Here is a 13,322-nt window from a genome sequence, read left to right on the forward strand (position 1 = left end):
TCCCCTGATGCAGCTTCAGATTTCTCAGAGCAGAATGAAAATGCTAGAATGAAGACATGGAAGCTAAATCTGCATCTGACAAGCTAATAGGGGACTGAACTGGAAAAAAGAAAGCCAGAAAATTCAGAAAAAAGAAAATTAGACTGACCAAAAAACTGCATGGCACTGAAAAGAAATGACCCTAACATGACGTGGGAAAATGCACAGTCTCAAATAACAACCAGTGTTGGAAAGCTCATAAAGTTTGAAGACTTTCAGGAGCTTGCAGCCAAGAGTGGCTGGCACAAAGTAGAATATCCAATGAGTGGTACAGCACACCAGTAAAGGGAAAAGATGTCAGCCATGAGAAGGTGTGATGCACAGTATCCAGAGCATCAGTCTGCAAAATCTTGACACACAGGAATGGTATGTAAATGGGAACTGATGGAAAGTGTGCTGCTGATAATGCTGAAAAACAGTATTTAGCTTAGTTGGTTGGCAAATGGTGCTAGTAACACCACGGTTGTGGGTTTGATCCCCTCATGGCCATTCACTTCAGACTTGGACTTGATGAGCCTTGTGGGTCCATTCCAACTCAGAATATTCTGTGATTCTGTAACCAAGAAGAAATTAAATGCTGGTGCATTTAATAGGCAAAATCCTATGATAGGTAAAATGATGCTCAGGTAAGTGGTGCATGTGAAAATACTCGAAGATAAAGAAAGTCTGTAAAGAAACATAAGTGCACACGGGAAGTGCGTAAGTGACACAGGCATATGGTGTGATAGTTCTATTACAAGATGGAAAATTAAACTTGAAATGCAATGTCTTAAATCAGTTATAAGTCACAGGAATAAAGAAACAATAGAAGGGTTAATAAGTGTACTCTGGTTTGGGGTGTAAGTACCCTAAAACAAACACAAAGGCTCCTTGGAACTCTCTTAACTGCATGGGAAAATCAACCCCAGAACAGCAAACTCTGCTTTTCAAATCCAGTGGCAGTAATGTATGCATCCACAAAGGGTTTGCAATTATGAAAGCAAGCGCAGGAAGATTAACTTCCCAGTAATGCTGGAACTTAGTTACCATAAATAATTAACCTAATTAAAAAGTGATTAATTCAATGTTTATGTTAATTAAAATTATCATTATCAAAATACAGAAAGAGCCTATTAAACAGGTGCCCTCACTGCTAATAGCGGACTAAGGGAATGTCTCATTCAGGTTGTTTCCTAATCTAAGGACACTAAATAGGTGTGTTGAACAGAAACATTTTATCTCCCATCAGACAGTCAGGGAGAACAGATGATTCCCAAATATGTAGCTGGCCAGAGAGTGTCTGCTCCTTTGGGAGTATCTGGTCAAGGACCTTTCTGAATTCAACTAGGGAAGATAAGGAAAAAGTCATCAATTAGAACGTCAAGGACACAAACCTGACCAACAAAAAAGGACGGCAGTGATGGGAAGCAAACCTGGACATTCACACTAATTGATGAAGGCATGTGGAAATATGAGGAGGCTTATTCCAGCAAGGTTACCTCATCCAGGACCTTGTCAACTGGGAAATTAAGGGGAAAGGAGGAAATCAGAAACTAAATTTGCCAAGACACTGACCTAAGCAGAGGCAAATCTTGTCACTCGCAGTGACTGATGGGCTATCAGGAAACCACAGACTGCACTTCCTGGGAGATCAATCTGGACCTTGCAAGTGATAAGATTCTAAACTGGGGGACTGTGAACTGGGAGGGCTGAGGGACTGATGGAGCTGGGGAGATGCATGAGGGGCTGTGCAGGGGAAGAGAGAGTAACAAACAGGGGGGTAAAACAGAAAAGGGTATAAAAGGGGCTGGTCAACACGGAGCTGGCTGGTGCATTTGTTTGGCTGAGCCCTGCACCTGCTCACCATGGTCTGTCCTGTTGCCTTACATCTTCTTATAAACCTTTGCATAGAATCATGGGATGGTTTGGCTTGGAAGGGACCTTAAAGATCATTTCATTCCAACCCCCTGTCATGGGCAGGGACACCTTCCACTGGACCAGGTTGCTCCAAGCCTTGTCCAGCCAGGCCGTGAACACTTCCAGGGATGGAGCAACCAAAGCTTCTCCGGGCATTCTGCTCCAGTGCCTCACTACATGCACAGTAAAGAATTTCTTCCTAATACCTAATCTAAACCTGCACCTACCAAGCTGAGAGACCTCATCTGCAGCGGCTGGAGGAGACAGCACTGCATATAACATCATTTAACATGTAGAAATAATTTTTTATAATTCTTTGACTAGGAGATTGGCCAACTTCTCTGACAGAAGGCACTTAAGACTACACTATTTTAATGCTTGATACAGGAATACTGCCAGATTAAAATGTGATTTGGATTTTGTTTTTTCCCAAAGCAAGAGAAAGTAATTTCTTTAAGTGACTGAGGTCCTTAAAATAAGCACAATACGTAGTAGTTCTGTTATGGAAAAAATTAGTCATATTATTGAAAAAAAAAGACCTAGAAAAAAGTGATTTTCAGGCTTTAAGAACTGGAGCTTTAGTTAATCAGAAAAAAAATGCAAATTTACTGACAAGAAAATAACTTATATAAAAGAAGAAAGCATGTCCCAGCTTTGTCCCAAAATAAGAGAATTTGTAGGGGTTTATGGACATAATGAACTCTAGAGGACAAACAAACAGAAAGGCTTTTGTTAAGAGGAACAGAACAAGGCCAAACCAGCACAATTGTACTGTAAACCTAGGCAAGTATTTTCAAAACCTAAATTTTGATAAAACAAGTCACTGTCCTGAGAACTCTTGATATTAAATTGAGTAGCCAACAGATATTTCAAAATGTGACCTTGGGCTATCCCCAAAAAGTATGACACATGCTTTTAGGGGACAAGAAAAAATCTATAATATAAAAAACCCAATTTAATCACCTATGGGAGAGAATTCTAGCAAAAACTATTGCAAAAGAAGTATTGACTCTTCCACCTCCCCAAATGCAGTCGTAAATCTGATTTGCTTTATCAGAGAACGCAACTTATAGCAGGCACTTCCACAAGCATCTGGTGAGTTTGCAACTGGAAAAAATAATTCAGAGAGTAACTTAATGTATGCAAATGTGATTTAAAAGAATTTTCTGTCTCAGAAAGAAACATGGGATACATCTGCAAAGGCCACAGCAAAGTACAAGACACTGAGGCAAGTCATTCAAGCAATTGACACTGCATGGCTTAGGAGTTGCACGGCAAATTCCTATTAGCAATTCAAATTGAAGTTCTCCTACCCAATGATATTCTATGTGAACACAGCAGAGTACAAAAATGGACATGTTTCAGAGGTTACAAGAACACTGCATTGACATACAAGAGTGCAGAAGCAGAACAAAAAATTCCTTGTGCTAGTTAAATAAAGATAGATCAGGAGAGAAATAAAGAAGAGATCAGAAAACTGCAAATGCATGATCTTGTCAAAATAGGTTATCTCTGCTGATGCACCATGAAATGTTGGAATGTGCCCTGTACCTCCATTTATACCTCCTGAAACACAGGTAGAATGGTTTAACAGGTGATCAAATAATACAGAAAGGTCCTAAAGGACATACTGAATGCAATTAAAGCAGTGAGTGTAATAGAGAATGCGCTTTATAAGTAACCCAAAGAATGGTTGTGTTTGGATTAAATCTCTGCAGGGAAAAGAAAAATGTAAAGACCTTAGAGCTGCATCTCCAAGAGCTGACCAGTCAACACTGATCTGAGCAGAGCCAGAAAGAGACTCCAAAAGGATGCCTCTGGCACTTCCCTTGCACAGTACAGCTCCAATAAACCCATCTATCCTATCTCATGTTCAAAATTCTTGATTAAAAATCTCAAACATCTGAGGCAAGGTGACAAGTTCTAAGGACAGGCAGCAGGACACAATCAATCCCAAATCTCTGGCTGCTCAGGGACACAGGGTGATGGAGGCAAAGGACCATTTCAACATGGGCTGTGGAAGAATACCCTGGCACAATCATTTGTCTTGTGACAAAGTACAGCATCATAGTATTTTAAAAGGGTTTGGGTTGGAAGGGACCTTAAAGATCATCCAGTTCCAAACCCATGCCATGGGCAGGGACACCTTCCACTAAATCAGGTTGCTCTGAGCCCCATCCAACCTGGCCTTGAACACTTCCAAGGATGGGGCATCCACAGCCTCTCTGGGAAGAAAACTAGACCTTCTTCCCACAGGAGAGTACCCCCTTTAGGCCACCTAATGGATGTCAATAAAGCCACACTAGGGTTGGAAATTCCTTGCAGTGGAGTTGGTGAAAACTGGTACCCATTTCAGACATATCAGCATCATGGAGTAGCACTGAGAAGGAGAGTTACAGAAGGTCACTTCCCTCTCCCCACAGTCTTCCCTGAACAGGCACAAATCCGAAGATCAAGCCCTTCAAAATCTTCAGAGCCTCCTTCAGAGGACTGGTTTCCACATCACAGAGGAAAAAAATTCTCCTCTTTCTCATGCAGCACTGAAGCAGAACCAGGCAGAAAGAGGGGCCAGCTTTCCAGCTGGGAGTCTGCCACGTTCCTCTCTATTCCTCAGTTCCATGACTCACCCACTGAGACAGCAGGAGGACAATACACCAAGAGGTTAAAATGTCCTCAAACATGCACAATAGCAGCAGCAAAATGAACTCATAAAGAACTTCTTAACAGCTGTGGCCTTGTTTTAACAGAAATACTACAGGCTACTTATCTCAGTGGATTCTAAGAAGTTCCTAGACAGCCTAATTACCATCCTTTTCCAATGTGAGATCTTTCCCTGGTGTATGCTGCCAAGTCCCTTTTCCAGTGTCATTTTTAAATGTCTCAGTGGTGAAGCCCACTACTTTCCTTGAAGCAATCCTCCTTATTCCAACTATTTTCCCCTTTGACATCCTAAGTTGTAAGAGCTCCGCTTCCGCAAATCATTTCCCTTGGACAATCCTAGTAACAATCAGTGACTACAGTTGATTATCAGCACAAATTTTCAAGGAAATTAGATCCAAGCAAATTTCTTGAGCACTTCACTTTTATTTTACTTACATCCTGGCCAGGAGGCCCTTGTGGTCCAGGGATACCAGGTACACCACGGGGACCCTGGTGGGAAAGAACAGACAAACGCAGTAACATGAGTAGTATTTATGAAGTGCTTCTTAGCTGAAGAGAAGAAATTCTTAACTTAATAGTTATTGGTGGAAAAATTAACCAGCACCTACACAACTATGAGAGAGTTTAAGAAAAAAAATTACAGCTCACATTGCACTATCCTGGTATCAGTCATTTCTGTGCCTCAAGGGACTTCACGTGCATCACTAAAGTCAAGCTTCCCATACATTGATTGCAGAGGTAATAATGACTCTTTATAGGAGGCAGGTTTTTGAACAGGGAGAAAACATGACTGAGCACAGGAGAGCACAAGAGAAAAGAAGGTCCATCTCCTCAGTTCCAGGCTATCACACTGGCTAGGACTGGCTGTTGAGCTGGAAATTCATGCCAGTGCCTACTGAAACCATGATACACAGTTGTTTGTTCCACACCAATGGATTGCATCCTTGAAAAACTGAATGTTGAGGGACTAAAGTGTGTCTGATGAATACTGAAATCTGTAAGATTTAAGTAAGAACAATGTTTTAAAATGGTTTATTTTAAACCTTTGAGGCCTTGGCTATAAGCAGTGTGCCTTGAATTATGTGCCTTGAAATAATTTTTTGAATGAAGGGAGAAACAAGTAACTCATTTCTCTTGTAGGACTACTACTAAAGAAAAGTTGCCACCAGGCCAAGACTCTTAACTCTTTTTCACAACTCAATATTGCAGACAAGTACCTGGTAATACACAAGAGAAGTTCCCTTTGGAGGGTCAGCCCCTCTGTGACCATTCCTTGAGCAAAACCAATCCAGTTACACATGCCCTCATGAAATCACTGGTAGAAACACATTCAGTGTGGCTGTCCCCTCCCCAAAGAATGCGGGTATAGCTAGAAAGACATACTGTACCAGTGACCCTTTGTCTCCTGGGGGTCCCGCAGGGCCCTGCAAACAGAAAAGACACAGTAATCAAAACACTTAAAATTCCCATCCCCCTTTGGCTGACCAGGGTGGGTCCTGCATTCAGGCATTATTCTCTGCACTGTACTGTGTCCTACACTCATGAGTGTGGGTGTGTGTGCACTGCCTGTGCCCGTGGACAATCCACGCTCAGCCTCGCTCCTGGCTGGGTCTGCAAACACAGAACCACAGCACCCACACATCTCTTGGGCTGAGACAGGACAAGCCCCCCAGGTTCTGAAGAACACTATATTCAGCTACCTCTTACACAAGAAAAAACATCCCACAGAACTTCTGTGCTCTTTAATTTAGGTCAAAGCAGGGGGTCCAGTGGGCTTGTGCATGCTGTTTGTTTGGGGATGCAACTTAAAAATGTGCAGCTGAGTAGAGTGAGTCACTGGAAGGTACCCACTTCTATAGGAACACCACAGAAGTAATGCAGTACCATATCCAGCATGGGTGAATTGATCTGGTATTCTAAACACACCCTAAACAAGACTTGAATAAATTGACTACCACTATAACTCCTCTCCTTTTGCTTTCTATTTCAGGAATAGTAACTCACTAATCCTCATACCATCCTCCATGAAAGACACCCTAGTACTGTGCTAAAGAAATGGCTAAATGCATAATTTAATTAATATCAACAAGGAAAGGCACGGCAAGATTGAAACCTTTCTACTTATACTGTGTATGCACTCATTGGGTAACTTCAGCATAAACATGTGAATTCACCCCATTCTCCAAGCTGTCTCCTGCCCTGTTGGGAATAACACTCTGTTAATGCTCAAGTTTATGGCTAAGGGTTATGTAAATTGTAACTCAATACTTCAACAGATAAGGTAAAAAAAAATCCTCATCTATATATACTTTTTGTGCAGGGAGCAAAGCCTGAGAGAGGTTAAGGGCACAGGAGGAAACAGGGTGAGAATTCCAATTAAAAAGAGTTGTTGGCTCTCAGCTCTGAAGCTGAAGTATTATAAACACAATTTTGTCACATCGCTAAAAAGGGTAGAGGCTGACACCTTTAATTCAGTGTGTAATATGCACTGAAGCAGCTCCACTGATTTCATTCTGTTTTTTTTTTACTATGGGATTCAGTCTTTGTGACAGTCTGCTAGATTCAAGGTTATACAAAGTTTTTTTTCAAATTCCAGTCTTTGCACTGGAGCTGAAGTTATGATGAATCTACACTGGAAAAAACCACCATAATCTTGGTTTGGTTGGGTTTTTTTTGGTTTGGTTGGGTTTTTTTGGGTTTTTTTGTTTTTTTTTAAAGCATTTAGTAAAGCAAAATAAATAAATAAAACATATAATTTGAGAATAGTGTGGTATGTAGGTGGCTACACATCCTGACAGTGGGCAAATAATGAAGACAAAGAAAAAAACAATCTTCTGGTGTGAGACAAGAGATGTCTGCATTTGGAGTCAAGTTCTTACTCATTTGTGTTTATGGATATGAGGATGCTAAATCCCCAGTGAAGAACAACTTTGTCATCTTGTGTACATCAGGATGTACACATGAACTCATCTAGCCCTGGACTGAATCTAAAAATCTGTAATTAAAGACAATCCACTAGTTAGCAATTTTCAAACAAGCCAGATACTCATTTGTTAATTTAATTTTAATTTAATTAATGGCTGAACATTGAGAAGTGCAAGAACATCACTGTTCCTTAGATAAATCATAACAAATGACACCCAGGAAACCTGCAGTCATTGGTAACCCTGTGAGGACCATGAAAGCCATGATACAGTCACAGTATGAAACATGACTGACCCAGTTTGCTTTAACTCAGATAGAATTCAGCATGGTAAAAGCAAATATTGTGGAGATACACCTCAGAAAGTCAGATTTTTCAATCCATTACCCAGAAATATGACTTATCATTTCAAGGCAATTTCCTGTATTAATTGGGACATTTATATTTAAACAGAGCACTGATTACCAAACATTGACTGATTGGTCCAGGATCATGGCATGTACGAGGTATTGCAAGAGTGCAAGGGCTCAGATGTCCTCTAGCAATTACAGCCAGAAATAGCATTTGCTTCCTCTTAAACATATTCCACTAACAAATTCAGCGCGTATCTGGAAGTGTCTGAGCAGAATTACAGCCAGAGCACTCCCAAATCCCTCTCATCTCTAGAGGAGTTGTACATGACAAGTTCTGGAGTGATCAAAGCCCAGCAACAGGAAAATCCAAATTTTCCAGAGCAGACGCCCAAATACACCTTGTGACCAGCTGATACTCAGGAGGTGAGGGTAGAGCTGGATGAGGTCCAACCAACCAAGTATTTGTGGGAAATTATGGGGAGGATGGACCTCTTGGAATGCCGTGGTGCCGTCCGGCTAGCATGCTGTCCCAGCACCGGGCAATCTTCTGCCTGCTCCGAGAGGGGAGGACGGAAACCGATCGCGGCCCAGGAGGGCAGGAGAAGTTTCGGGTCGGGTTTGCCTTGCCCATTGATGGCACAGGTGCGCGAAGGAGGCAGGAAAGAAGTGGAGGGACTTCTTCATGAGCGGAGAGGGTTTATTGGAGAGAAAAATCCACAGAGAAAGCCAAAGAAACGTGTCTTGCAGGGGGTCTTGTACCCCCACCATATGGGCATGGAAAACACACCCATATAACCAATGGAACATCAGCCAGGGGGTGTTACCAAGGTGGGGAGAAGGAATTACAGCAAATGGGAGAAGGGGTAGGCGGGGAGGAGTAACAAGGGCCCATTAACAACCGAAGAACATAGAACTCTCTGGAAAGACAACCTAATATGAGAAATAAGGGGAGGGGAGGGCTGCAGCCAATGATAAGGCACGGATTTATATATTTTTCACAGCCTTTTGAATGCTTAAGGCTTTTGGGCTGTGGAAGCATCAAACCAATGGACCTTTTGGGCCACTTGATCCGGCTGGCCCTGGGGTTGGTCATGGTTCACCGCAACATTGGAACACAGCAGTTTAAGCAGTCTGATTTTGCATTTTGCTGTCAGAGTGTCACTATGTCACTGATGTGGGCATGTGTGCCACACTCATCCCTTCCAACAGGGGTTATACAACAGCAAGGTTATATCTTTTCAGGAGACCAGAGCTGCTGGCTCAGCACGGATCTCCATTCATCCACAGCCAGTGTGCCAGGATGATGCAAAAAATTCAGGAGTGACAGCCAGTGACACCAGTCAATACTACAGCACTTTTAGCACTCTGTTTCAACTAAAACTGAATGAATTAGGAGCCCTCATAACAGACATGTGACACGTGAGCCACAAATGCCAGCCTCTGGACTCGTCTGGAATCTGCATGTTCAGAAGGCAAAATGTTCCCCAGGCTCTCAGCACAGCCGAGCACAGACAATGCATTCCCCGGGTGGCAATGCCTGATTTTCCACCTTGTCACAGGTTGCAGCAGGACCTGCTACTTACAGGGGGTCCAGCCAGGCCGATTCCTGGCACTCCTCTGTCTCCTGGCTGTCCAGGGAGGCCAGGAGCTCCCCTCTCACCCTGAAACGAAGGAAGGAGATAAAGGCTTTTTAGATTGTTTATCTGGGGAAGACAGGATTAGGGAAGTTTTATTGCATCTTACTGTTCTCCTTTCCTTTACCAACATAGGCCTACTCACAGAAGTGTATGAAGTTATTTTGGTAAAAAATAAGTCAACACTTTTACCACTCTCTCTTTAGCACTGTACTAGAAAAGGAAAGGCTTCCCTTCTAAAAAACAGAATTTTCAAAGTAAAGCCTGAATAGCACAGAAAACAGCTTGACACTGTTCAATGTACACTGCAAACAGAGGGCTAAGAAAGAATTCAGCTGTAATACTTTAATTTAACATCTGTTTTCTAGTTATAGGGAAAAATCAATAAGATTTTTATGCATTGCATTGCAGTTGTAAGATTTGGTCTCACATTGGCAGTAGATTTATAATGATGAATCTTATTTATGCTATTTATTATGACATTATTTCTAGCTATATAGAAGCGTGATAGAAAAATTGTTACCTGTGGATCCTGCCCACTCAAATTTAAATCTGCAATAACTCCTATTTTTCCCCTTTCTTGCTTTCTTCTTAAGCTAATCTTATACTACAAAGAAATAATACTGCATGGCCAGTGAGAAAAAACACATTCTGATTAGTTCAAACACTCCACACATCCCTTATCTGTTACTTTATTCAAAAAGACAATTTCAATACAAGAATTTCAATAGTATTTTCCCACACACAATTAAGACTTTTACCATCTTCTGTTGATATTGAATAGAATACTTAATGAGATTTCTTTTCTGACTTTTATATTAATTCTCAGTCTTTTAGTGTGTGTCTGTGTGGGTGTAGGTCTGTGTTCTGAACTGTCAAAGATACATAGAAAAGACTACAATGCATTTGTACAAAATGCATCAAAAAAAAAATCATAGCAGTTTGGTTATTTCAAAAATATGAGAGGTAGATGGATTGAGTCTCATACTGCTATAATCCTGCTTCTATCATTTACAGAAACTGTTTCAACATCTGATTCTTATTCCAGTCCAGATCAGAACAGGGTCATTTTGAAGAGGAGAATTTCTGAAATGCCTGATTGAGGGTTCAAGCACAATCCAGATCCTCCCAGAATCAAAGATTTTTGCGGTTTTATTCCTTTCTTTTCTGTGTGCTTATAAGGGAATAAACATTAGCTTCAGCAGAAGTAGTTAGTGTCATCAACCTCTTCAACTAGGTAGTCTTTGCCTCAATACAGGAGGGGAAACCAGGACTACCTGGTTCCACTGTAAAATAATTTTCATCCTCCTTGGAGAGAGGTGAAGGGAATGAGTGCTAGGGAAAGGTTCTCCTTGAGGGCTGACAGGTGGTCCTGAGAGCAGATCATCCCTGAGCTGTGAAGTGTCTCCCTGGTTGTGTGGATTAAAGGGTCCCGGTCCCAGTTTCCCTGAAGAATTGTGCACTTAGACCTCCATCTATGTTGAATTATTATAGTGCTGGAAGGAATTTTAAATGTGGAAAATTAACACAGCTAATTCATATCTGAGTATTTACATCCACAGAGATACTGGCATAATTAAAAAAGGAACCTCCTAGAAGACTAGAAGTGCATTTTTGAGTCACAGCTCCACAAACTCTCTTTTCCAGTGGAAAACAGACCATGTTTGCACCATGTTCTTTTCTCCAGTTCAAGCAATTAAGAGGAGCAATCCACAATGAAGCCCATGCTCACCTTATGTCCAAAGGGTCCTGGCAAGCCTGGTGGTCCTCTTTCCCCCTAAAGTGACAGAAGCAAAACAAGAAAACAGTCACCATCCAGCCAAACAGAGCCCAGACTTTGCTACAGTCAAGGCAGAAATTATCCCACCACCGCCCTCCTGAGCTGACACCATCCTGGCAATATTTTATTGATAACATGCAACCAAATTAAACAATCTGCTAATTGGGCAAGAATTAAATGCTTTAAGGGAACTTCCATCAACCTAATAATTTTTGTACTAGTCACAGGGACAATGGCTGCTCCTTGTGGAGGTCTCTGTTTTCAATGTAAATTTCAGAAATACAGCTTCAATTCTGACATTTTTTTTTATGCAGAGATGGGATCAGGAGCATTTTGTACAGGCAGGCCTTTCATGGATTCAGGTAAATCCACACTCTCCTGCAGAAGTCATGCTTGTCTGTCTCATATTGAACAAGCCAAGCACAAAGCCTGCCAGCAGTACTTACCCTTTCTCCATCTTTACCCTTCCCAGGCAAACCTGGCTCTCCAGCACGCCCTGGCTCACCAGGTGGCCCAGGTAAACCCACTTTTCCTTCTTTTCCGGGATCACCCTATAGAAAACAATCCATCAGAATTCATTAGAATACTATAGACTATCCCCATCTTGGATCTTTCACTAGGACTGAAAGACATGGATTTTTTCCTACCTTTCTCATCTGGATTTCTTTTGGTATCATAGGAAACCCTCTTTTATGGGATGTCTTTTCCTTCAGTAAACTCAAGGCACTTGTAATTTCCATTAAGGAAAGTAAAAGGAGACTTCAGAATGTTTTTGGAACCAGCTAAATGTGGCAGTGTGCTCTCCCCATGGAGCACACCCCAACCTGATCTTGTCAAAATTGGTTATCCCTGCTGTGACGCTGAGAAATGCTGGAATGTGCCCTGATCCCAGTGTGATCTTTGCTTCCTGTGATCCTGCCCAACTGACACCTGCCAGCAGCAGTAGTAGTGAATGCATCTGGTTGTGATGGCTGCATCTGATTCACAGTGGGTTCAGGGGAGGCAGGTAACAAACCTACAGGCAAGGGCTGGCTTGGGCAATGTGCCCACTTAACCACAGTTAATGTTTTCACAAATTTGGGAGAAATGAACATTTGTAGTCAGTATGAAAATATGAGACAACCATCTTACCCCATAAACAGTGGACAGCCCAGGGCCTGCAGTGGGCTGCATGGCCAGATCTCCCCTTGGCATGGATGCCTCTCAAGGTTACCCCTCAAATTACCACCTTATCACATCAGATACTCAGCAAACAGAATGGGAATAAGTGAATTGAAACTTTATATAACTTAGCTAAGTTATATAAAGGATTGGTTGTGCACATATAATGCTTTAGACAAAATAGCGATCACGTTTGGGACTAAGTCTGGATGAAGCCACACCTAAACTCCTCTCTGAGAAGGAGTTTAAAACACAAAAGGATCCTTTCTGAACCTCATGACTCAATGGAAGGATCTCCCTGACGGTTTTGTCTGACCCTGTCCTCAATGCAGTAAATAATCAAGTGTACCTTGCATTGAATCTTGTTAAACCATTGTGGCATTTACCATTGAACTTTGTTAACTTGGTGTCTTATATCAATGAAATATACTGTTGCTTCCTTCTTGTGAGTGAAGTGCATCACTCTTTCTGCAACACTGAATGAGAGAGCCCTTGGTCCTCACAGGACCCTGAGGTAGAACTCAGTAATTTGGAAGAAGATTTTAATGAAGGAGCTAGGATTTTTAAGCCTTTTAAGCCCCAAATACATGGATACAGGGGGCCATGTTTCTGATTAATCATTCCTACTCCAGCAAGCAAAGATCAGGACTCCAGCATGCTAAGCACTCTGGGGTACATGAATCCAAATCCCAACCCCCTGGCCTTAGAAAGCTCATGAAACGGGACAGAAAGCCAATTTTTCTTCCAGCTTTGGATTTACAGAGATGAATAGGAGTTTCTTAAGACACCAAATGTCCACTCTTGTCTGGTAATGAGGACAGCAGAAGACCATAATTGTGTAGCAGTGATTTCACTATATCCAGTCATATCTCAGT

General features: G+C 41.8%; 1 protein-coding gene across 6 annotated transcripts in view; it reads right to left on the reverse strand.

Annotated features, from left to right (window-relative positions):
• The window catches only part of COL22A1 (collagen type XXII alpha 1 chain), a 221,579-nt gene that overhangs the window by 33,895 nt on the left and 174,362 nt on the right, over positions 1–13,322 (reverse strand). For all 6 annotated transcript variants that reach the window (XR_006017383.1, XR_006017382.1, XR_006017384.1 and 3 more), the window contains 5 exons: positions 11,733–11,837; positions 11,239–11,283; positions 9,456–9,533; positions 5,985–6,020; positions 5,032–5,085 (listed from right to left, as the gene is read on the reverse strand). Coding sequence is in view for 3 of the 6 variants with exons in the window: in XM_042036305.1 (XP_041892239.1) it covers positions 5,032–5,085; positions 5,985–6,020; positions 9,456–9,533; positions 11,239–11,283; positions 11,733–11,837 (318 nt within the window). In the remaining 3 variants the exon portion in view is untranslated. The remainder of the gene's footprint in view (positions 1–5,031; positions 5,086–5,984; positions 6,021–9,455; positions 9,534–11,238; positions 11,284–11,732; positions 11,838–13,322) is intronic.

The sequence above is a fragment of the Corvus kubaryi genome, unplaced genomic scaffold (assembly GCF_017639235.1).
Source record: "Corvus kubaryi isolate FWS band 111438036 unplaced genomic scaffold, C.kubaryi_AGA036_p1.0 37385, whole genome shotgun sequence".
In the NCBI taxonomy this organism is placed as follows: Eukaryota; Metazoa; Chordata; class Aves; order Passeriformes; family Corvidae; genus Corvus; species Corvus kubaryi.